At 35.5% G+C, this 27,027-nt stretch overlaps 1 protein-coding gene across 6 annotated transcripts in view; it reads left to right on the top strand.

Moving 5' to 3' along the window:
- NAALADL2 (N-acetylated alpha-linked acidic dipeptidase like 2) overlaps positions 1-27,027 on the top strand; it is a 352,306-nt gene that overhangs the window by 292,492 nt on the left and 32,787 nt on the right. For all 6 annotated transcript variants that reach the window (XM_015871850.2, XM_015871851.2, XM_032446504.1 and 3 more), the window contains 2 exons: positions 912-1,058; positions 14,941-15,036. In XM_015871850.2, the coding sequence (XP_015727336.1) occupies positions 912-1,058; positions 14,941-15,036 (243 nt within the window). The remainder of the gene's footprint in view (positions 1-911; positions 1,059-14,940; positions 15,037-27,027) is intronic.

Below are 27,027 nucleotides of genomic sequence, written 5' to 3'. Positions count from 1 at the left end.
CCTTTCAAATCACAGCTCTTGTTTATTGAGATTTGTTATTGCATGTAGAATGTATGACATACTGTAGTTTGCCGCCACTTTACCCTACTTTAACATTTAACCGATGGAAGTTTTTTATTGTATGATGTTATTATTCATCATCTTAAAGTTCATTATATTGGGAAACATATTTGTTTGATGAATGCAAAACACACTGCATGAACTCCACAATAATTGAGAAAGACTTGATGATGCATCTCATAAGTAAAGCTTTATGTGTTTCTTATATAGAATTTCTTAAGTAAAAAGGATTCTGTTGTTGTTATAAAGAGGAATATTTGAATAGCTGAAATGCAGTTTAGTAAAGTGTTTGATGATGGGCAAAACACTGGCTAAAAATCAGATTTGAGTTTCTGAAAAAGGAAGTGTCTTTTTTCTACTTGTTATTCTAATAGAAATGAGGGTTGGTGCATATTTAACAATAACTGACTCTAACATCATTGTCTTTTAGTAAACAATAAGAAATGCAATATTTTTTCTTATATTAATTGAAAAAAACATGATTGTGTAGCAGCCATTAAAGATCTCTGGGCGTGCTATTGAAAGATACCTCCAATTTGCCCTATATGGAAACTTTCACATGCCTACCAAAGGATCCTTCTTGTTCCTCTCTTACCATTTCAGTTAGATGTGACTTTAATTGTCCTTTGAAAGTCTCAGACATGTTGCAGTGTATTCTTTATTCCCTGTTCCAAACACTGCATCATATCATCAATAGATGATGAAAGATTTGTAGACTTCCCTGATGTAAGTTCCAGCCTGTTTTTGAAGTTCTTTGAGCAAAACACTGTGTAAATGGTATGCTGACACGAGTTCTTAAGTGTCTGGTTGCAAATAAATAAGTGGAGCTTTGATTTGTGTTTGTTTTTCAGAGTCAGAGCATCAACTGTGTGGAAAAGACTAAATGTCCAGGATCTAATGTGAGTTCTGTGCAGACTCAGGGAGATTCTGATTACTTCATCAACCGTCTTGGAGTACCTGCAGTGCAGTTTTCTTATGAGGATATCAGCACATCAGAGGTATATTTTATTTACAGACCAGCTTGGAATTAAACAAGCATATTCTGCTTGGAAGGTTTATCCTTCCTTAGCCTTCTATTCTGTAGGTTGTCTTTGCTCCTAGACAACTCAAACTTACCCTTGACTTGCAGAATCAAACTCCATAACCACAAATTAGGTATAAAGCAGGTATGTTTAATGAGTGATGCACGTACACTCTGGTGCAAGGGAATAGCTCCACCTCACTTGCACGCCGTTAGGACTTGCCACCTGGTCAGCTGGCATTAGTTGTTTTGAGATACAGCAGTTCTAAAAACAGGTGTGTGCTTTATTGTAAATATAAAATGTTCGGACTTCATATCCCTCTTTTTTGTTTTTAAGCTGTGTGTATCTACATATGTGCACATGTTCCAGAGTTCACAAACAAGCTGGAAGTGAGTAGAATGGGAGCACTTCCTGACACTGTGTGCTAATGTACTTCTATATCACAAACGCAAAAGCAGAAAAATGCCAAATGTTGAACTGTTATCATGAAGATGTGTAAATTAAAATAGAGGAAGTCAAGAATTGATATAAATAAGCAGTCTTTTCTGTTTCTAAACATCACTGCACCTATTAGGCAAAAGGTATTCCATTTCAGGTTAAACACAATGCAAAGTCTTTAAGGAAAACATGAAGGCAGAAGCTCTGTGAGTGCAATGTTTGTGACAGGCTTGTCATCTGCTGCACATTTCTGTTGTCACTTAACAGTTGTTCCGCGTAGTTTTCATTCCAGATCTGCTCATACAGAATCTATAGAGCATGAGAAAGAATCTGCAGACGTTAGTATATCAAAATAATGAGTCTTTCCCAGCAACATTTCCAACGCGATCACTGAAGGTTCCCTTGGCTAAAAGGAAAATGTAGTTTTTCACATTCAGTTAGCTTTGCAGCTGTACTTTTTTTTTTTCTCTCTCAAAGTGATTCAGCAATACAATTAAACTTGTAAAAAAAAAGAAAAAAGTTTTCATATTTGCTTAAACAAACAGAATTTGACTCGCTTTCAAAATGCAGCTTTTGTCCTCCTTGCAAATTCATTTCCTGGAAATAAACCTGTGGTACATTACTTCAGTTCTGAAGTTGATGTACTTCTCAGACCACAAGATGTATTAACATCACGAAATCTGTTTTGTGTGAGAAATAAATCTGCTCAGCCAAATTTGAAACTTTCTGATGGCAAGAAGATGGAGTTTTTTTCAAAAAAGTGAAGTTCCACAGAGTGATTAAATTTGAATTCCTTCCATTTAATTTGTTATTCATTGTACAGATTATTACCAGTGCATCGAAACATGGGCTCGGTGCCTTGTGTAGTTTGTTATATTCTTCCAGACAAGGCATTTGGGGACAAGCTGAGGGTTCTGTTTCTTGTATCAAGCAGGGATGCTACTTTTGTAAGGCAGACAGAAACTATGCTGGGTTTTCAGCTGAATTAATCACTACTGTAGAAGTTCTCTTGTACCAGTGAATGACTGAAAATGGTCTGTTGAGGTATGGGGAGTGATTTTTAATTGTTTACTTTCAAGACATTCCACTTTCTATGTTGTGCATCAGCTTTGTATGCTTTATTATGAAGCAAGGTATGTGTTCAGGAAGACAGATTTCAGGAAGTGAATGATTTGATGTGGTTTTTGTAGACTAGGTGGCTTTTTTCTGCTGTCCCTTTCACTGCTGTGACCTACTCAGGAAGCTCTTAGTTTGGAGTACAAGCTAGTTGTTTACCTTACCCACCCATCAGATAGCATCCAGTGTCACATAGAAATCACACTTCGTTTAAGCACTATTCCACATGCAGAAAAAAACATTGGTTTAAAGCAAAGTGGTTTGAGACTTGTGTTTGGTAGTCTGTCTACAAAGCAATAGTTATAGGTCAGCATTTGCAATGCAGTTCTTACACAGAAAGTGCAATGCCGGTCCTTGGAGGGGAGGTTTGTAAAAACTTTTCATTGGTAGGAAACTGTGGTGTAAATAAGGGGAAATAATAGTTGCAAGAAGAAGTGTTCAGACCAGAAATGTAACTAAAAAACTTGCTTGAAATTATCTGATATGCTGAAGCAGAACCTTGGGGTGGTTAAATATGTGTGGCAATTGCCTATGGTCAGATCTGTAGGCTAGTAAAGTGCATTATAAGTACGCTCAAGAAAATATAGAAAATGCAGCAAGTGAAATCGAGTTCACTTAATTATAAGCAGAAAATACACAGCATTTTGATCTACCAGTAAGAGATGAACTTGGAAGAATTTCTCAGATAGAAGACAGAACACCATTTCCAAGAATTGTCTTGCATTTGCTGAAGAAAGCCTTCTTCTGCTAAACTGTTACACACAGGCTTTACCTCTGTATGAGGGCCATGTTCTGATTTCCAGCATGCTGGATCATTTTTTTCTGGTAGTTCAGATCCTCTTACTGTGAAGAGTCATGCTTTTCGAACTAATGATTAATATCCATCCAGGTGTTCATATAGAACGTTACTTCTCACTCTGGAGTCACATTTCACCCACATGGATTCCATCAAACCACTGTACTTCTGCTTGAAAACTTTAAACTGTTTTTCTGGTTTAGCTTTTTACTTACCTTCCTATTTTTCAAGTTTGCACAACAGAATTCATTTTTATTGTGTCTTTCTTAGCAGTTTATATCATAGTTGCTGAAGTATGAGAACGTATGTAAAACACAGAGATTGAGTACTGTGGCTGCCTAATGTTTGGGTACAAGATAAATATAATCTGGATTTGCTGTGGTTTCAGTTAGAGATTTGATTGTTTCCTGAGCATTGGAAATGAAGCACCAGACTGCTCAGCATTTTGTAGCCCTTCTGGTCGTTTGCAAATATAAGCTGACACTGGAGCTTTTCTTGTGTTTTGATGGAGCTATTTTGAGCTCTTTTTCATGATGTAAATTGACTGTTTCTGTCCCATTTCTGTGGTATTGTAGACTACAGTTTCATGAGGCATCCAATTTTTTTTTAATTAGAGCTAGATGGTTTTCTGTGTTATCTGCATATTATTCATCTTTCTCAGTACATTCCATTTCATAATGATTTCTGTTTGATATCAAAGAATCTTAAATCCCTTCTGCAATAATGTGCCAGATTGCATGAATGATAGCATTATCATTTTGTTTTGAGAAAACGTTAGCACACAAAGCAAAACCAAAAAACCCCAAACCTACTACAGCAACAACAACAACAAAACACATTTAAATCCCTTCTGTTTTGTGGGGTTGGAAATTTTTTTTGCTACTTATTGATGGATGCATATTTAGCATGAAATATTTTATGACAGCTGTCCAAGTTTGGATTTGCAGGGCTTACAGAACATTTACTTTTACACCTACACCATAAAAGTTGTTTTCCGTATCTTCAGTCAAACTTAAGTACAGGCATGAACTATAAAAATTACCTGTCACATTATTCACAGAGTAGACCAAGATAGTGCAATACCATGGACCACTAAGCTAATTTAGAAGAAAAATGAAAAGATGTTTCTCTATAGAAGGCATTTCTATGTAATATATGTAGAAGAGTTTAGAATTTTGACAGTTTTAGATTGTATCCTCTTTAGAGAGAATGCATAATGATTTTTTATTTCTGTTGAAATATGCATAACTTTTTGAAGGTAACTTTCAGCTTTCATTAGAGCCCTTAAAAGTGATTTTTGCCCACACTGGTGTAAAACAAAGGCCACTAAATCTCAACTCTTCAATGTATATGGCTCCTTGATTGTGTTTTTACCATCAATTTCCACTTCCTCCTGCTGCCCCCAACACTGCCCTCTTCTTTTTATCACTCTTATATGTAATTTTCTGCAGTTTCTAGATTTCAGTATTTACATGTTCAGGCTGAAATATATCATGCACTTATTTCAAAACAAATCAAAAGCTCTGCAAGTTTTCTTTGTTATCACAAAAGAAACGGAGGAGCTGTCCTTGATGGAGAGAACTTATAGTCTAGTTTACTGAGAAATAACTCCCATGTTTCATGCTGCTTTTATCTCTTTGATGTGTTCAAGTTTGTGCGCAGGGAGGGCTGAGCCATTATGGAGTGCTCATCTGTGGTGTATCTTAAAAGAGCGAAATGTAAACTGGTGTTTACAGCAGTCTGTCATGTATGGGAGCAATACAGAACGTCTGTAAGTTGTGGGGTTTGGGTGCCAGTAATTAGGAACTCCATTTAATATGTACTGTGTGGTTCTTTATTTTTTTCATTTATTTTATGTGTGATGTCAAATGAAGTTTCAAATTGAGCATGCAAACTAATAGAATTCAGGTGGCATGGAGTGGTGGGAGTCCATAAAGGATCAGGACTTTCACTAGTTGTCTGGATAGGCAACAGTGGGAGCATACCACAAATACCACCTCTTAACCAGGTTGTTCTGTTCATTGTCACTACTGAATCACTGGTCTTCTGAGTCAATCCCAGTTATGACCTTGACATGATATTTATATTAATTTAGTTCAAAAATAGTGCTTAAAATTGACCTCAGTGAGCTCAGCTTAATATAAATGTAATTTGTAGGAAGCAATCAGAATTATTTTTATTTTAAACTTTGCAACTGCATTATCAATCATCCCATCATAGTTAATTCTGCAGAGTAGATGATGGCCACTGACTATTTCCAGGTGAATACCTATGTCCATTACCACTATAACCTCCAGCACTTCATTTCTTCAGTTTCACACAACAGTGAAAATAAGCCCATCAGTGAGCTACCACCATTTCTCTGACTGCCAGAATTTAGCACAAGCTACTCTTTCCTTGAAAGAACAGCTCTCTGCCTGTGTATCTGATGCTGAGTGAACTTTATTTATCAACAGGACTGAAAAAATAAACAAACGAACAAAAAACAAAAGCAGTAAATATGTGAGAAGGATGAATAATCCACAGTGATGGACAAAACTTCTGTCTTCCAGCTACACCAGCTTAGCTGGAAGTTACCTGACCAAGTAGCATGCATTTCATGTTAAGCAGCTAGATGTATGATAAGCAAACACTGATAAGAGTTACTCTACCAATCCCCTCTCCTGAAAGATTCTTGTCAAGCAGTATATATAAATATATGTGTGTACAACACATACAGAGATTTTGTTTAACCTCGCAAACTCTGCGTAAAGCAAGAAATCTAACATCACACATACACACTTGTATCTGCCTGCCTGTATCTAAAGTAAAAATGGTTTGTCTGATTTGTGATATCCTTTACTGAGAGCCATTTTTGTATTGTTATTGTGGTTCAATGGCCAAACGGCTACAGTGCTTAAAATCAATTTTATGATCTAAAGTTTCTGATCTCTATATTCTTAATACAGTTATCTCGGCATTATGTATCACATCATTAATCTTACTGTTACTCCATAACCAGATAATTCTCTCCTTTGCTTCTGGCATGTCCTCAAGATGCTTTCCAGACAGGAAAGAATTTTGATATCTCAAGACTTGATCATCTACAACTGACCAGGCTCTTCTGGTAAATTTTTTGTCATCTTTCCACTGCTAACATTTCTATCCTTCTGGACTGAGCTATACAGCACCAATTAATTTAACATATCATGATTTTCAGTTACAAGCACCACGGCATTATTTTCTTTGAGGGATCAAAGCAGAGTATATACAAAAGCATGGTCTATTTATTTTAGCCTTAGCTTAGTTCTGTAGCTTATCCTTGGATGTCCTCAGAAGAGAATTAGTGCCAGTTGTTTTGCCTTTGTATTTCAGAGAGGTGCCCACTGGCTTTCCAGTCTAAGTAGAAGCCAGATTTCCTGGTTTCCTCTTTCTTTTAGCCTTTCAAGCTAAAGTTACAAGTATGTAACTTCCCTCCTCACTTTCCTCTTCCTTCTTTCCAGTGTATGTTAAATCTTTTAAGATTTAACAAAGGTTTGCAAAGGACAAACGTTTATTAGCCTCAGAATGGCAGGTTGCTTAGGAACTCAGGATTTTGATTTTTTAAACTGCATTTAGTTCTGGGAGATTTTACGAAGTTTGCAGTAGAATTTCAAGGTCAACAGGGATAAACAATTGCATGTATCAAGTTGAAGAGAGATTTTAGTTTTGTTTATGGACAGACGGCAGTGTCTAATAAAATGTAGTCTAACCTGTCCTCAGGATGTCATCCTGGGACTGCATACAACGACGAACCCTTATTGGAGTCACTGATAGGTTATTAAAGTCAGCTTGTATTGTATTGATAGATGCAATCAAGCTCTGATTTGAAGGTTGTGTTGCTTCCTTAGCATAACGGCTTTGTTTTCCATTAGACCTACAGATGAACTGCTCTCCCTTTGGGGGAGATCTTTCATGAGGTTCTAGATTTCTGCTGTTTCTTCCTATTTATGCTACTGATTCTGCTGCTGAAGCAGTCAGGGCAGATTTGTAAAAGGAATAAAGCTATGCAAGTATCCAAAATCTTAAAAGCTACTTTTTCATGCTGCAACCTCATAGCTTTACAGTGATTATTTCAGTTCGCTTACAAATGCAGGGAAGAAAACATTATGTTAAAGGAGATGAAAGAATGGTGCTTATATTTTTTTCCTGTCTGACGGCTGTTGGCTTGAATTTTTTCTGGTTCCAATTGATTTGAATAATAATGTAAATTGTGCAGCAGTGATTGAAAGTCTGCTGCTTCTGTTTTCTGTGCAGTCTGGTTTGGCTGGCCTTGCTTATTTTGTCCAGCATCTGGTGACATTGCAAGGTCACTGCATATCTTTACAAGAATGAGAAAAAAGAAATTAATTTGGTCATCTTTCTTTTGTAAAAGTTCTTTAGTCAACTGAAATAGGGATATTTTTAAAGAAAAGCTCCTTGTCAGCAACTCCAGCAGCCATGGCCATTTTGGCAGAATAGGATCATTCTCTCACTTGGAGATTTTTGAAACAGTAAGTCGTGGCAACCTCAAAGGTTTGCTTTACAGAAGTAATTAAAAAGCATACATGTGTTAAATCTTTAGTTTCGTTTAGCCAGTGATGGCTTTTAAATCTTGATCGTTCATGGATTTTATGGGTGTATGTTTAATTTGATGTTAAGAGTATCTGCAAGAAAGGGGAAAGTCAGTCTGTCAATAAGACGGTGATGCACACACTCCTTTTTGTGATATACTTGCAGATTTAAGGGCCTCTATTAGTGTGAAATCCTATATGCCTGGTGTTGTTTCACCAGTTCAGTTTAAACCACATATTTGAGAATCATTCTTTGGCTTTGCTATGTTCTTATTTCTTTGCGACATGATCCACTGTTTCACTATATCTATTTAAAATGCAATTAAGTATGTTATACCTTCTCAAAAAAAAAAAAAAAAAAAAAAAAAAAGAAAAGAAAAGGAAAACCCGCATGTTAATCTATGAGATGCACTTTTGCATTACTTTATTTTGGCCCTTTTTCCAATGAAACCTCTCATTCCATCTCTTCTGTGTTGCCAGGAAAAAAAAAAAAAGAAAGAAAGAAAACAAGCAAACAAACAAGAAAATGGAGAAGAGATGGTCTTTTAGCCTATCTGAGGTGAAACAGCTGTTTCACAAATAATAGAACTGTGTATTTGTTGCCAAGGTACCATATGCCAATTCCTTGACTTAGGGTAAAATGGAATAAGGAATTAGTGAGAGCGTGCAGTGCAGATTTTAAAGGTATTTTTGTTCTGCTTACTGCTTTCTCTTTATCTTTCTGACATGGTTTTCTCCTTCATACTATGTAAAATTTTTTGGCAGTGTCCATGAATTACAGATACAGACACATCCTCATGCATCTGTAGTCCTCTATGGGTAATAGCTTTAGACTGGCATAATTTGATAGTCGTGGCTCTGCAGGTGAATTCAGCATCCCAAGTAGACTTGTTTCCCAGTCTGATTTGGAAGGTAATCACTGCTTCCTATCTGTTTTATTGTCCAGACATTGTATGTTTGTGTGTCCCCCTCAGGCTGCTGCGATTCTGCCTCTTTGTGCTGTTGCATTACAAGAAGGCAGAAAGAGTGCAACAGGTTAATAGATAGTGGAACAGATCCAGGATATAGAAGTGAACGGGCAACAGATTATATTCTCAGTTCTGATGCAGCAGAGGCTTTATACCTCTAAATTCTCCTCCACTAGACATTATTCTTTGATCTATATGAAGAAATAAACAGCTTTCTCTTGACATTGATCTTTTGTTGTTGTTGTTTGTTTTGGTTGGTTGGTTTGGCTTGTTTATGTTTGCTTTGCAGAGTTTGGGACTCATGGCAGCCTTTGACTATTGTGTTTATACCGTTTGACCTCACTGTACAAATTGCCAAAGAATTTTTTTTTTTCCTTATTGCTTTCCTTCTATTGTTCCTTCCTAAGTGTCTCTTACTTTTGTGCTGTACTAAATTGAAAGTACAAATACTGTGTAGTGAAGAAGGACAAAGTTGTTGTAAGTGTTGTCAATACTGACAAATATTGACAAGTCAAACTGTTAAAGTTTTTCCAGACTGAGCATGACTGCTGAGTCAAGAAACCTCCACTGAATGTTTATACTGCACAAACACTGCATGTTACTTTCAAAAACAAACAACCAAAACAAAAACACACAAATAGGCAGAGATTTATGGATTATTCATCACAGAGTGATGCTAAGATGAATGATATAACTGTGTCCGAAGTAACAGTCAAGAAAACAAGAATATTGTTATTGTATTGTTTCTGTAGATGCAGCATTGTCCTAGTCTAGTAAGCAAAACTACTAGCATTTACAACAGAACTATTTCTATTATTTTACTTTCTATTTTATATAATTTATTTTTAATGGCAGCAGAAAAGAACTCTAAAATAAGTTTAAGTATAAATTCAGATTTACTTTAAATAACCAGAAGTGCTGGATTTTTATTTGTGATTTTAAAAGTGAAAGTTGATAAATGAATTGGATGTATGATATAGGAAGCTGCAATATGGAGTGGCAAATTTAGAGCCTTGAGAAGATAAAGTATGCTATTCAGTTTGTTATTAGAGGGCAGATAAGTTAGGAATAGTGGTCTAATAGATCAGGACTGAATTTTAATGCAAACGTCCACCGTATATAAGCAAGAGCAAGCTAGCTTTGGAGGTTTTAGATTTTTCTTTCTGCATTTTAGATCCTCATTTAATCAATTCATTAATCAATTAATTACTGTCAGGGGACCTGAGGGCAGCAAGAAATCGGGTTCAAATTAAAAAGAAAAGGAGGCAATTTGTTTTGAGATTGAAAGTTGCATGTTCAATCGAAGTTTAATCAGAAGCGACCCATTATTTGAAAAGTGGAACATCAACGTCTTTCTAATTTCACAGAATGCTTCATTAAATGAGTTCTGCAAAGATCAGGTTAACTGATCATTCCAAAAGGAATATGAGACAAATGGGATTTTTGGAAGCTAGCTTCCAAATGCTGTTATTCTCATTCATTTCTGTTCTGAAGAGTGAAACCAGAAGTTTCATACTGGGAATTCAAGAATTATTTCTACTCTCTTGTCTAACAATTGCATTACAAAAGTATAGCTTAAAATAAGAGAGAGCATTCTTGATTCTATTGGATTGATCGTGGTGCCTACAGAAAAATTTACAAAAGTTGTCAGATAACCAAGAGAAAACTTGGATGAATTGGACTGCCCAAATTTTAGAGTGTCTCACAGTGGTCTGATGTGATGCCAGTGATTATGTTGATGTGATGCTTTGATTTACTGCTCATCTTTGCTTGGCTTTTTGTTTTGTTTTGTTTTATTATGTTTTTGTGTTCCTTTAAAAGGCAGCAGTTAAAATGAGGTAGTAATAAAGGCTTCCTGCTGACCTTGCCCAGCTGCTGTGGTCTTCACAAGGTTGTCACAAGTCTTTGTAAGGAGGGTTAATTGCTCAGTGGCTTCCAGAGGAGGAGCAGATCTGGGAGAGTTCTCCAGAGCATAGATATAGCAATGAAGGAGAGGATCATTGTGAAATGAATACAGTAATAAAAATCAAGAGAATCTCCAAACTTTTCATTGCAGAAGGGACTGATCAGACAAAGAAAGAGCCCAGTCATAGCCTGGAGAAGACAAATGGGAAAAAAGGAATTTTTATCTTGGGGGTTACAAGCAGGGACTGTGCTGTAAAAAGCTTCTTAATTAACCATATCTAAATCTCCCCTCTTTTAATTTCTAACCAATTCCTCTTCTATCACAGCAGGCTGCTAAAGACAGACTCTGCTGAAGAGTCTGTCTCCTTCATTGTTGTAGCCTCCCCACTATCTGGTCTCCCCGTGGCCTTCTCTTCTCCCTCCAGGCTGAACAGCCCCAGCTCTCTCAGCCTGTTGTCATAGGACGAAACTTAAAAAAACAAAACAAAAGACAAAATTTATTTATTTACAAAACCTTTTCTTTTTTTTTTTTCTTTTCTTTTCTTTTTTTTTTTTTTTTAACTTCTTGACAAAGATTGTTACCCTGAACTCTGTTCTCAGAAAACTGAGAAACTCAGAAAGCTTTGAACAAAACTAAAGTTTGTCTCTCCATTTGCTTCCAGGAGTGTAGTAAAACTGATCCACATCAGAGCTCCAGTTTGCTTGGGGTTCAATCATGCTACTCACCTGTAAATTTCAAATACTTATGAACTAGTATTTCTTTCTATTTAAATTGTGCAAAAGGAGCAAGACCTCCAGCTTTATGAACAAAAAATGATAAAACTTTCAAGAGTTCCAGTAGACTTCATAGCACATGGAAGACAGCCCTGTGAACTGAATAAATAATGAAAGAGTCACTTCCTCATTACTGGTGAGGGAGAGACTTTACATGGTGCTTTAAATTCTGTATATTGACAAAAGAGCTTTGCTACATCTTCAAAGAACAAAATTTTACCTGGATGTTGGCTGTGGTTCTATTAATCGGTCTCAAAGTCAGAGTCAAAGTCATGTATGTCTGTCTTTCTTTGTGCTTGGGGAATATAATACTCTGAAAAAATGGTAGTTTAGGTAAAATACTGGTAACAGAAAAACACTTTGGCTCTTTTTCCTTCCTAAGAATGTTAAGTGTTGAAACAAAATTCAGTCAAAGATCAAAACAGGCTTTCCTCTAGATAATGGAGAACAGAGCTAGTTCTGATAATTTTTCCTCTTCCCTTTAAATATGTTGTATTTAAGTAATTAATGAAGAAGTATTTTAAAAATTTCCAAGTTAATTGCTTTGCTTCTATTTTTGTGTGACTTAGCACTGGGAATGTTTTGAATCCATTTCTATCAGTCATATAGTAACTGATGTTCTGCATCATTTTCAGTGTGATAGCATCTTGTTTCTGTAACTCTGCTTAAGAGTGGAAGAGCTTTGATAGATGGCTTACGGTAGATGTCAACAATCAGTCAGATATGTCATGTCAACAAGAGGAATATGGGCAGTTTCTGCTTTGTTTCTGGTAGTTATGGGTGTCATGTGCCTCCAATTTGTGCTGCCAATTTACATACTCACTGTAATATTCATACAAGCATGTATTTGCATAAACTGTCCTGCAGAATAAAAATAGGGCAGTTTAATAGTTATTTAATTACATGGATGAGGCTACTCCAATTATAGCTTGCCCTAAACACTTTGACAAAAAATACTGGAAAGTGAGACTGTGCATGCAAGCATATGTAGGTATTTATTTTAAAAAATGATTAGTATGAGTAAAATACTGTTCTTTTCATTAGAGAGAACTGCTGGTCACTTTGAAGTCACTTTATTAGTCTATCTTCTCTTCTTATTGGAGATGCCACTATATAAATAATCAGTCATTTTTTATTAAGTATACTCCCCTATTCATAAAAGATCAAAGGAATAATTGCACTTAAGATAATGAATAAATTATTAGTATGATTAGTGTACGTGATAGTAAAACAAGAATAGTCATCAGAGCCACTGATAAACTTCAGGAGTTGCTGTGAATTTCACCCTTGTGCTTTTCTTGAGTTGACGATGCACTGGAATTGTGGCGATTCCTTTCTTGTTAAAACAGACAAGCAGAAGATATTCACACATGGGGAAGTACATGTTGGTAAATGGATAAAATTCCCAAGTAAAGGGAAAATTCTTGTCTTGTGCAAGGTTTCTGGAAAGAGCAGCCTATTTATGGCATGGTAATGAGCATTAAATCATTCAGTCTTTGAAATTTACAGATGCTTGAGTTCATCCCCTCTAAATTAGATGCTTTGTGAAGGCACACAAATTGAGAAGATGGGTATGAATATGTACTTTCAGTGCTTTTGTCTCTCACTACTGAATGTGGTAAGAACATAGTTAAAAGTCCTAACCTGAACTCCTCAAGTGCGTGTCTGGGGTATGGGGGAATAAAAGCAGATGAAGAAGAGTTCCCCTGCAGTACGTGCATCTGGTCCTCCTGTTTTTAGATTCCATAGAAAGAATATTTGTTTAGGTGCAGCGATGGCCTGATCACATATAGCAGTCAATAAGATATTTAAGAAACAATATAAATAATGTAACTCTTTCTTAGTTATTAATTACAGTTATGCAAACGATGATGAACAGCATTAACACCACTGTAGCAGTGTGCTGTGCCAGCATAGTGCCCCAGACTAGCTCTTGGAGGCTATTACGTGGCATATTACTTGCTTACAAAGACAATTCTGTTTAAGTGGATGTGTATCAGATACCACACCTTTATCCCCCATGGGTACCTGAGTAATATACTTTACATCACTCATATATTCCCTACTTTTTTGTACTGACTATGAGGTATATTCAGAGTATAAGGAGATATTGAAGGATCAGTATATATCGAGAAAAGGAAACTGAAGAAATGTTAGCCTAGTAGGTATGGGAAGCTGGTAATTGAAAAAGACATGCTTTCAGAACCTTGTCAATACTGCTAAACAATCTGGAGGAAAATAAACCAGAAAAATTGTTCATCTTGAATACAGAACCAAGAGTTTCTCTGAATTTTATTTGGACTTCAATCTGAAAAGACTATAGATGCTTTCCAAAATGATTTTTACAGAGATGTAATGATGATACTTCTGATTTAGGTATTTCCAAGCCAGGGGTGCTGTCAACTTATTGCTTCTATTACTATTTTATATACATACTCACAGAACATAAAAATTTCTCACAGTTTTGAGGAACACTTATTTGGTTTGACATAGAGCTCTAGAACTGGTTATGGTAGTATGGTTAGGCTTCAGACAGACTTGATGATCTTTGAGGTCTTCTCCAATTGAGCAATATTCTGTTCTATTCTACAAATCCTACACAATATAGTCCTTTCATGAGTCACGTGGTTTTGCTATGTACCCTTTTTTAACAAATATATTTTCTCATGTTCTTATTATTGTCCCTGTGCAGGAAAAAAAAACACCACTAAAAGATACATACAAATATAAGATCAAGGGCAGGGCTATAACTTAATCTGAAACTGAATATGGAAGCTGATACTTCTCTGGGAAATTCTGTCAGGGCTGTCAGACAAAGATTATTTCCATAGAACTGAGATGTGAAGATGTATATAAGAAGCACATTAATGAGAGGCTTACAGTCCTTTTGCATTCCCAATTGCATACATCTGCTGAGCTTTTATGATATTCTGCATTGCAAAAGTTGTACGCTAAATGCAAAATCTTATAAAGGATCACAGGATATTCTAGTTAAATGGGATAATACTGTATTTGTGTGCTGACAAATCAAAACCCAGAATATGATTCATGAAAGATTTAGACCTTCTGGTAGGAGATACATAATATTATGTTGTTTAATTGAGTTGCTTTGAGCTAACCAGAACTTGGCACAGGGCCAAGGAATCAGTTAATTGGATGAGTAAAATAAATGCTATTATTTACCAAAACTTAGGAACAATTGGAAAACTCTGAACAATATTCAGTAAGCGTTAGGAGGAAGAAATGGATGTTGAATGCTAAAAGTTTTCTGATTTTTTTTTTTCTCACAGAATTCTAGCTTTCTCTCCGAAGCTCTTTTTCCTGTGCATGTGACGAGAACTGAAGAGCTGGATCCGTCCTTCAAACTGCATGAGAACATTGCAAAGGTAATAGAAATTGAGTGATCTCATTTCCATGTACTTTCTTTCACAGAGATAAATTTTGGTTTGTGAATATAAAAAGTTTTGAGAGGTGATCTAGTGTTGTTTTCACATTAATACTTGTTTTGTAGTAAGAAGTGTTGGAGGATTTTTCATTCAGATTCACCTTCTGAATGTAATGTTGTTTAATCTGAATGATGAAAAGAGCTTTCGCGTGTGCTTCATTTAATGTGATTCAGTTGTATTTGTCGTAGTTCACATTAAGCTTGTCAATGGCATGAATCTGAGGCATTGAGCATTGATGGTGGGAAGTAGAAAGTTTGTTGCTGTCGATTTTGACAGTAAAGAAGGCTCTGAGGGCACCTTTACCTGCACACACTTGGCTTTATGATCTGTCAGTGTTCTCACATGGGAAGAAGGGATTTGCCATCCTGGAGATGGGTTCTGGAGATCAGTCAGCAGAGGGGTTGTTCCCAAACTTAATGTGTTTTGACTCCCCTCTCATTGCTCCTTTGTAGTACTACCTCTACACTATTTATTCATATAAGCAAAATTACTCCTTGCTCTTAAGTGCTCTTTCTTCACTGTGTCCACTCATCAAGCCCTGATTCTGCAAAGATATGTGACCATAAATGAAGTCTCCTTCATAAATTCATTCATTTGCACTCAAACTGCCTATGAACCTATTTAGACTTAACAAACTGATTTCTTTTTTTTATTTGGAGCTACTTCTTTTTGGAAGAGCAGCTGCTATTGAAACATTTTTTATTTTTTATTTTTTGGCAACACAAAAATAAATTCTCAAAGATCAGCAATATGGAAGTATAACATATAGGCAGACGAGCAGCCCTGGCAAAATAGTGACTGAGGTTTCATTGCAATGAGCCAAGACTTCAATTGCAGTAGTAGCAAGTTGTAGTGACATCTTAAGTGGGATTTACCAACCTTGAAATCTGAAGAGTGTTTTATAATATAAAATATCCATATAATCCATATATTGAGTATTAAAGTGGAGGGATGTTTGCCTGGATGGCAGGGGATGAATGAAGCCCAGGTGAAGCCGGTTGAGACGCAACTGTTGTCAAACATGTATTCATAGAAATATGTGCAAACTTCAAACAAATTTTTTCAGTGTTATTCAGCAACCTACATCAGTGTCCCATGTTATCTATTTAACTGGAGGTATTAATGATAAGTCTGAGAATACTTCTGTGTTTTGAAATATGCTCACTGGAGGAGTATAATCATGTTCCAGGATTACACAGTTCTGAAAGCCTTAATGGCAGTTCCCCAACAGGGAGTGCCACTGGAGCCACTTACCTGGTAACAGACTTGGAATAGCAATAACCTTTTATTGATTTTTGCTTTGGCACCAAAGTATTGAAAGATATGCCAGAAGTGACATAATTGGTTTTATAATGAGTTATTGGTGCTGACAGATGACTCTTGAGAAAATTATTAGTGATCCTAATTATTCTATACTTAGATTACAGAGCTGCATAAAGTAGAACTAACTACTGTAACACCATTAACTTATAGACTCTACATTAAACAGCAGTAATGAGCAATATTTTTATTTGTAGAGGAAATACCTTTTGTGTGTGTTTAATACACTGTAGCAGATCCTTTTTTGATTTTTCTAAGTAATCACTTCCAAAAATATGGCAGGCATTATTTTCTTGAAACAAATGGAATAAAGAACACTAAGGTTTTGTGTGATTTGTGAATGAAATCTGCATTTTAACCAAGAAAATGTACAACATGGAAACTTTTATATGAGGAATCCTCTATCATATCATACTGCTCAGTGGTATGTATTCCCATTGATCCGTTGTATATTGCCATTTATTCTAAAGACAAGTGAAAAGAATACCCATTCATATTTGGAATGCAGTGATTTCTGTATCTTTGATAGTTCTTGTCTGCATAATTGCTGTAAGTCAGTTTTTGTGGTTTGATGCATGCTACCTCTGCTAAATATTTGAGTAGGGAATTCCATCTCATCTCCATGCAGTAGGGTCTGTGAATGAGCTCTTTTTTTGTATGCATCTATACTGAAAAAGCTGTGCATATATATAACATATACACAATATTTCCACAAATTATTAAAGTACTAAGTTTATTGAACAGAAGATAATATCTAAATTAATACCGAAGGGGGAAAACCCTTATAATTCCAAAGACTGTTAGTGCCTATTTTGAATCAATGCAGTAATACCATGGAGAAGAGTAATAATGCTGTTTGTTGCCAGAATTTAAAACCAAAACAAGATGTCATTGTAGTCAGCCAGCTTGAAACTTTCTTGCATTTCACTGAAGCATCTGTTGTATTTTTGGCAGGGATGCAATCTTTGTAATATCAAGGTGGAAACAATTTCACAAACCGTGTACAGCACATCTATGTTACGAAATTTTACCAGAAATGCTTCTTCCAGCAGATTATTATTGGCATAGATACTTCAGTAAAGCACACTCACATTCATGTGCTGTTCCCAATACAAATCACCTTTTTTGTAATCAGATTACTCTTTGAAAAGCTGTGTGGCATTGTGCTTATGCATCCCAGTGGCATCTCCTTCAAGGCAACTGTGCATCTGAATCTCAATTGATGTGTTCCTTTTTCATTTAAAAATTTCCTTGATGTAGAACTACAGAATTTGGCAGAGTGGTTCATGATTACAGCAGAGACAATATTATTTCAGAGCTACAACACAGGTATCAAAATGCTGTCACGGCATATACAGAACAAACCCAAAATATTCAAAAAGCAGCAGTCCAGTGCACCTGAGTTTACTGCATGTCCGAACCAATCCCAGTGAACCACATGGCAACCTGCCCCTGCATGACTGTGCAGTGTGCAAACTGGAAGTTTTTGTTCCCTCATGAAAATGTGATGCTTTGGAGGGAGTAACAATTTCCACAGATAACTTATCCTGTTAACTTTAATTTCCAGAGCCTCCAGCCAGCAAACAGCAGTGTAGACTAGGGTAGAGAGGTGGTGAATGAGGTTAACATTCAAGAGGCACAGTTTGAGGTGTATGAAGTGATACCAAGCTGGAGAGTCAGATTAATATCCATACTGGAGAAAATCTGCTATAGATAATTTTTAGATGTAGCATTTGACCTTGCTTTGAAGAATTCAAATTAGTCTGCAATATCACTTGGATTCTCTGTCACGCGTAAAACCATCTGCATGTTGTTGGTTTATTTAGCTGAGAAATTGCAGAATAACTTGGTTCATGTCTTAATTTTTCTGTTTGTCCTCCCACAGCTGGTAGCAGTTCGTGATATTTCAGTAGATCCCATCTGCCTTAAGGTGATATAATAGTAAGAGGCAGAGTTTATTAGTAAAATTTGTTAAGATAGGTGCAGCGTAATGCTCCAATTGCCAGATGGTCTCTCCATAACTTAAATTACTTGCTTTGTTGAACAGCCTCTCATATACTGGTCTGAAGTGTCTTACTAGTATTTTGTGGTTTAATGGTATCTGAGATGTGCAAAGCAGAACTGTTCTGTGTGGTGACAGTGTTACTGCATTTGCACAATACCAAACCTGTCTGAATTTTTTTTGTAAAGAAAAAAAAAAAGGCAGTAAAAAAGCACGGTAATACTTCACAGAAATGGTTTTATTTAGCACATATTCTCTTAAGCACACAAGTGAGAGTTTTTATTTTACCCTTAACCTTCTTGCATGAAAGAACATCTAATCCAGTTCAAGCAGAGGGAAAATACAAACCTGCAGAAAACTCCCTTCTGACAATGTGTGTTTTATTCTGTTGTTCTGTAGTTATTGTGAGCAGCAGGAGAGAAAAAAAAATGAAGAAAAAAAAAGAGTGGGAGAAAGGCTGGTGATATAAACTTTCTCTGTAACTTTGGGGGTGCTGTATGAACTGTAGTGAATAAGTAACAGCTGTCAATGGAAAAAAACTGGGGATTTTCTTAGCATTAGATGTGAAAGAGGAGACTTTGTGGTGGAAGACAAGAGGTGTTCTGACAGACAGTCGCACTGTGTTTGGCCAGACAATAAATTCCTTGTGTGCTCTAGCCTAGTTATAGTAGATATGCTTGGAATTTTCCAGTAGCTCTTTGGTCTTAAAAGCACATAGTCTCAAGGATTCTTGCAAGTTATACTTGCTCTGGTAGATATAAAATAAATAATAAACATGAATTGAAACGGCAGAACCCTTGATAAAGATTTGATGAACCATCTTCATTGGCCAACACAAATTCGTTGGTTTGATCATATATTAAATACATCAGCACAACATCTCCCACATCTTTCCCACAAATGACTCCTTCAAAGTGGTGGAAAGCATTACAGGATGGAACTAATTTGGTTTCTTCTTATGCCATTTATTTGTCATGTTATGGACATATACCATGACTAGAGTATGCCAAGACTGGTTTTCCTTCTAAAATGTCAGGAGAATTTTTACTCCAAATTGTGGCAATCAGACTAAACAAAAAATTAAAAAGGTAAGAATGAGAGGATTGTTTAATGCCCAGTTTGCGTTAGAGAAAAAAAAGGAAGCCATGGGCGAACAATGGTACTGAAAATAGTGAAACAACTACTTCATTTCCTCGCCTCAATACAGCATAAATTCATAGTGTCTGCCTAACGCAGTAGACGAAAGCAGGGGCATAGTTAAACACTGAAGCTAAATTTCTGGAGTTGATATTTAGCATTCATGTTTGACATTTGTTGGAATTTCAACTGCTAGCAGTGACCAGATGGACAGTTCTGTATTAAGCATACAGGCCTTGTGAGTGCCCATGTTAGCGAGACTTAGCTGAGTTGGAAAGAAGTTACGTTGCCTACGGCAATGCCTTCGTTTCCAGTACTGTCTTTTTGCTTATTCTGAGATTTGTAATCCAGTTGCATCTCTGGCTGTTTACACTGTGCTGCATCAGTGACAGGCTCGGCATAGATGGTAATGGCAGATGTCATTTTTTTCTTATTTTTTATTTCTATTTTTTTCTGGTTGATAATTGTGAATTTACAAAGAAGCCACTGCACATTTATTGCATGTCTAATGATTGTTTTCTGCTTTATCCAGTAGTGACTTTGTACCGACAGATAGGAAAATGTATTTCACGTTCATTGCTCTTATGTTAGCAATGTAAGTTTGGTATGAGAGTTAATGCATAATTGGACATATGCATGCATTTTGTAAGGAATATCAACACATTTTTGTATTCAGTCACTGAAATCCAACAAATGAATATCTGAAGCCAGCTACTCTAGCAGGAACATGCCTGGGGTTATCTGAATTTTCTCATGTGTTTCCCACTGTCCTATCTTTCACATATTTAATTGCTGAATTAATCAGAGTAGCATTTTATTAATTCATTCTTTAGCAACAGTACTACAGTAGGTGTTTTCTACTAGATCACAAATACTTCAGCTGTCAAAGATTAATTCATACATGTAGTGAATATGGTGCTATGCAGGAAATATGAGTGTTTCTCCAAACAGAGCACTAACCTTCTTCTGCTATAGTTCCTGGTTGTTTGGGTACTCTAGAATGAGTTTTTCTGCTGTAGTGGCAAACAGTTCTTCTCTTTTCTCTCTTCCCTGACCCAGAATGAATATCAGTGCTTATGTTTCATGCAGCACATTAATAGATTTTAATGAATTATAGCTATATAAGATCTAGTATAAAACTCTGTCTTCTGAGGGAATCTATGTTAATATGTAACAGAAATGTCAAACCAGAGTTGTTTTCCCAGAGTATGTCTCTTAACATATTAAGTTTCATTTGACACTAATGTAGTGATAACTTTTTTTTTTTTTTATAAGACTTAATATCATCCAATTCTCAGATAGGTGAATATGAGGTTAAAGTCAGGGAACTTAAGTATCTGATTAAGTCCTTTTTCACAAGAGAGGGAAATTGGCTGCTTGAATTCTGTTCATTAATTATTTGGCTTTAAAAACAACCTTCAGAAATACTTGGGGAAGCACAGCTGCTATAATTATTTATTTTGGTTCATTTTAGCATTGAATTCTTACCTGTAAGTTCCTTTGATCTACTTATTACTGATATTTTGTCTCTTTTTTTGATTTTTTGGCGACATAACTTGCAACGCATCAGAGCTTTACATGCTGTAATTTGTTTCATGAGCTCTGTCCTGTATTCAAAATGAACTTTTCAAGAGTTTGCTTTCTCTTAAGGAACTTTAAAAGGTCAGATTACTCTGGAGGCTTATTCCTATCCACAGTGTTTTAAGTCTTATCTTTAAATGTCATTACCTAGTTTAGCATCTAACTGATAGCTGAGCTCTGCTGGAATTGTCCTCTTGGTGCTGAGCATTTCCTGGAATTGTGGCCATCTGTGCTTTGCACAGCAGATAGAAAGAGCTGTCCTGGAAGATAGCTTTAAGAACTCACCCATTGTGATCTGAGTATGGGGATAACAGCAGGAAACTAATAGTAAAAATAAAGCACAAACTTAAGTCAAAATTAAAATTGTTCTTTTCAGCACTGGGGCCTGAACAAGGGCTACTTACCAGAGCAATCCATTTGGAGCGTGAAATCTTCATTGCAGATTTGCTGTGGAAATCTGATTCCATTGGCTGATAACCTGAATTGCTTCGTAACTCTGCTTGTATATGAAAATCCTGATGTACTGGGTAGAAAATATCTTAATGATATTTTTGTAATATAATTCAGTCTAAGAAAATACATTTTGCTCCTGTTCTTCATTTTCTTTTATTCTATCTCCAAAATGTTGATGTGCAGCTCTTTAAATCAAATAGCTGAAAAACATTAAACTTTGTCTTTATTAATAGTTCTCCTTGAGTGAATTTTAGCAAAATTAATGTGAATAAAGCCTTGTCTCTTAAAAGACAATTGAACAATGCAAACCGATTTTGTAGAACTCTAAAAGCTGTGAGACAAAACAAGTAAATACTTAGTGAAAAAATTATGCCAAATCAAGCAAGAATATAAGATAAAGGTATTACAAAACTCCAGGAAGAACATCTTGTTTATTGATCTGTTTTTATTAGGAGTGTGGTCAATAACAATAAAAAATACTGCCAGTTTGCTGATAGACTAGCATTAAAGCAGCTGAGATTAGACCAATTAATGTTAAACTAAGGATTGGTGACTATAGCTGTAAATTCAAATTATAAAATGGATTCATATATAATCCTTTCTGTTCCCATTTTGAGTCCAGAGAAAGGAACTCAAGGCCAATAGCACTGATCACCTTGCCTGCCAACAGTTCCTTAAGACAGGGACAGGTATGATTTTTAGCAACTTAACCATCAAGCCAGGACAATATAACAGATGTGGTTTTCATCCAGAAAGGTTTTTCAGTATTCCAGAAGGCAAAAACTAACACATATATCGGTTTGCTTTTTTGTGTAATGTTTGTGCAGTCATCTTTACAGTGAACACAAATTTATTTTCTTTTTAGAACATATAAACACACCTTAAAACCAAACTTTATGGGCTTTCATGTGCAGCAGTGACATCTGTTGATTGAAATACAGTTAAAGAACTTTATATTAAAGTTTGTTGAATCTAAGTACAAATGCTATCTTTATTTCAGCAGATGGAAAAGCACTGAGTTGACAAAATCTTCCTTCTGCTGGCTTAATTAAGCTATGTATAGACATGGACACTTCAAAATCCAAATAGTTGTGTCAAAAAATAGTCCAGTTATTAATATTTTTTGTATGTTTTTATCATCATATTTTAAATGTAATGTAGATATACATATACATACTCAAATCCAGAAAAGCTGAATTTTTTGGCCCAACCTATATACAGTTGTACAGTTTACAAACTGACAGACTTTATACCAATTTTTTATAACATGCAAGGCTACAAACAAAAAATCATGGGCTTTAGTTCAAATTGCAATACTTTGCTATTCTAGGGGCTTTATTGCTTTTTCTTCCAGACAAAAATGACTTTAGAACACAAAGCTGAAGACTGTACAATGTTTTTTTTCCTCAGTGAGTTGTTTATTTGCTAAATCATTTTGAAGAATCTAATTTTAAATAAGATGGTTGCATCTGTCTAGGTGCCAGGCTGTGTTAATTGTTCAGATTTCCCTGCTAAGTTTTCTCTGCCAGATAAATGAATATTATATAAACAGATGAGCCCAGATCTAATTTCCAATATAGTACTGGTCTGCATTACTTCAGTGGTGTTCACTCTGGCTTCAGTCAAATATGAGCCCGTGGTCTTGCATGAGTTGTGCATATAAAGGAAAGCATTGGTCACATTTTAAGCTATTCTCAAAGTGTGTGAGCTTATAAGTACAGATGTACTCTCAGACTTTCAGGTGGAAAAAAAAAAGGCAGCAGCTGCAAGCATGATTCATTATATTTCCAAACAAAATCTGTATTGTATTCCATTTTCTTACTATAGGATCTATTTGAAAATTGAGTTGTGCTCTGAGTTCTGTATCCCATCAGAAATGAGCCAGAACTTTGCCATACTGACGCTGCTATGCTCAAGAAGGGGATTTAGCTCTAGTGCTAAAAAGAAAATGGAGGCATAGTTTGAAGACAAAAGAGTAATGCTTCTCTTATTTATGCATCTGAAAATCTTGATTAAGCTCAGTGGAATCAGTGCTCTGCTACAAAAGTTCCAGGTATTATAAAATAGCATAATTAATTGAATCAACATAAAACAAGGGGAACATTTCTATTTTTATCTTCTTTATTTTTCCTTGAAATATGGAGAGCACTCCCTTGTGTCTGCAGCACTTATGCTCAGCATGCTGTGACCTTTGGTTGTTGGATTTTATTCTGTGACAAGGAAAGGATTTGGCAAATGAGTTTTTGAACATAAACTCTGCATGTAATATAAAGAATTATATAAAGTAAATTTAAAACTTGTATATGTAAGTGCTCAGAGAAGATTGTAACCTAGATAAAATTATTAGTTACACATCTTGTTTTTAAGATAATTTGTCTTAATTTAGAAGAACACTACTGGAATTTAAATTTTCATTTGGATTTTTCCCATTTTATGAAGTGTTTCAGATTTTTATTTATTTATTTATTTTTTAATGTAAAAATATGTTTGTCTCCTTCTGGCTTTGATACATCACTTCGCATTTACTACCCACTCCCTTTCTGTCCCTACCCCTTCCTGTCAATTATATTCCATCAAATTCTGAGCTGCTTCAAATCTTAGCACCTGCTATTGGAACTGGATTTTTCCAAAGACTTGAAACTAATGTAATACTGAATCAGAAGTATCCATCAGATACTTCTGCAGACTTGAATGCTTTCACATCTGACTGGAAAGTTGTTTGTTTTGTTGTGTTTTTTTGTTTTTTTTTGCTTTGGGTGTTTGTTTAGGTTTTTGCTCTCAGATCTGATTTGCGGTACAAGATTTGGTGCCCGCCTAAGGCTGGTGACAAGAAGTGCATGTTATAGCACTATATAGCATAGAAGCAGTTATTTCTGCAGCAGTGTAATGTTGTTGAAAATTAAACCAAAAGAGTGTAGAAATTTGCCCAAGGAAAATTTCAATTCAAAAAGTGTTTTGTTTTATTGCAGAAGATTTGTAGAAGCATCATGGTTAAGTTTGGCAAATAATAACAAATTTCTTTTTTTGTACATAACTAAGGGTGCATTGTGACTGGAGTGTGATTTATTCTAAACTTTGGAGGAAGACAAGAGAAACAAATTACATAAACTTTATGGAACTCATTACTTAATCTCGGCGTCAGGAACTCTGTGCAAGTTCTGATTGGAATTTTAAAAACCTAATTATGAGTTAATGCATAAGAGCTGTATTTTATTTTTTGATGCAAATGGCTGAGTACTAAAATTCTGATTTATAAATAAATGTAGTGGTTGTACTCTTATAGCGCAATGAAAAAATGTCTAAATCAAAAATTTTCTTTACTATTTACTAGTAAGATTTGCATTTATATTGTGGTTTTTATAAATCTGTTTCAGAGTTTGTAAATATGCTTAGGATCAGTATATCCGTTTGGACAAGATATGCTGAAAATCTATGGGTTATACATTACTTTACTCTTAAGGAAGTGTACATTTTAGTGAGATTCCTGAAAAATATTTCCCCATTTTAAAATGTTGGCAGTTTTTGTGGTGAGCTAATGAAAAGCAAACTATGAGAAGGAAGATTTGCATCCCCCAATTTTATTAGGCTACCGTGTTGTTTATTTACCACTAATAAACTTGTTTCATAATGCAGCTTTATGTGTTGTTGTGTACCTAAAGAAAAATTAGCTCCTTTGCTCACTGTTTAAGAAAGGTCTGCTATAGAGTTAAATCAAACTGCAAATCTGGTAAAGCGTGAACTGAGGAAACATTTGCTGTTTATTCAGTCTCTTGTAGTTTTGTCATGTTACATATTTTTTGCAAACTATTTTCCTCACCACCAGCTATGGTTATATGATCACAGCTTAACTGGTGAAATTTTATATATAAATGAAGTGAATTAGTACCAGATTCTTAACAGAAACCTCACAAATGTATTGTTGTGGCAGGAACTGCTATCTTCTCCATAACTTTTCCAGTGACTGATGTCAAAATCAGGTCTGTAGTTTCTTGAATCTTCTCTTCTAGATGGGTGTACTTATGGTAAATTGTTGAAATGGTCCTATCCAAAATGTCTACTAACTCACTCAGTACTTTGAGGTGAATCCCATCAAGTCCTATGGGCTTCCAGATGTTCAGCTGGTGCAGCTGGTCCCAACAGGTTTGTCTGAGAATCAATGACCCGACAGAATTTGCTGTTTAGTCTAGCAAGCATCACACATACAGTAAAAACATAGATGAAAGAAAGTGAATAAGAAGGGTATATCTTTACCATGTGACTGGAAAGAAAGCGGTAAATCTGTATATAAATGCATGCAGCCTGAAGAATATGAGATAAATCACTGGAATTTGGGAATTTTAATAATCTTCACATAGCCAAATAAAGAAATGCTTTAAAATTTAATGTCAGGCCATGTTCTCCCTGGCCAATTCAAATTTGAATACAGTTCATCTTTTGTGAAGCTGTGGTCCAAATGAAAGTACTTCTCAACTAACGAAATAGCATAGGAAGAGAAATATATGTTGGAATCACTGACTGAATATCTTTATATAGTGCAGTTTAATTTCAGGCTAATTGCAAGGTGCGGTCAGGCCTTTACATAAATATAGTCTGTTGTAGTGATGAATAAAATGGGCTATGGAAAGATTCTGCATTATCTGACATAAATGATATTCTTCTGAACTTAATGTTCCAGCCTGTGCAATCCATGTTGATTGACATATCTAAGGAAAAGTTTAAGCTTTTTTCTTCCTTTTTTTCTTGAGTTAAACTGAACAAACTTGTAGCTGACAGGATCCTCACACAACATCCTAATGAGGCAAAGAGAACACAAGGTTTCTTTCTATGCTATGAAGGAATAAAACTGTAAGGACACTGTATCGTGATTTCCAAAATACATAAAGATTCAAAGCTTTGCTTGTAACTCAACAGGTGTTTTGCATAATGTGGAAGATGGCATGCTGAATATTCTCAGTTAATATAAAAATTAGTCTCCTCACTTTCCATACAAAGCTGAGAATCTTTAATTTGCATTCCCTTTCTCTTATGGGAAGAAATCTCTCAGGACAAAGGGGAACAATTCTGGAACTTTTTCTACTTATTTCCTAAGATCTTATTTTCTGTTCCAAAGAGCACTCTTATATCAGTCAAAACCACATAGAAATTATGAATATGATAAAATAATTTAAGTAAACTAGGTATTAAATGGATATTGTTAGAAATCAGTTTTTTTAAAAAGAAAGAAAAGCCAAATATAAAAAGCCACAAAACCAGAATTAAGAATTTACTTGAAATCTTTCAAACATCCTTCACTGTAAAGCTTCAAAAATATCTCCTTTTTGTTTGCTTGTTTACATAACAATAATAATAATTTCATCTCAGTTTCCCATTATGACTTACTATATTTACCTGTCAATATAGCATTGATATGGCTGTTAGTTATGCCATTATAAACATCC

This window comes from Coturnix japonica, chromosome 9 (genome assembly GCF_001577835.2).
Source record: "Coturnix japonica isolate 7356 chromosome 9, Coturnix japonica 2.1, whole genome shotgun sequence".
Taxonomy (NCBI): domain Eukaryota; kingdom Metazoa; phylum Chordata; class Aves; order Galliformes; family Phasianidae; genus Coturnix; species Coturnix japonica.
Note: the sequence above shows the minus strand (reverse complement) of the source record. Positions and strands in the feature narration are given on the sequence as shown.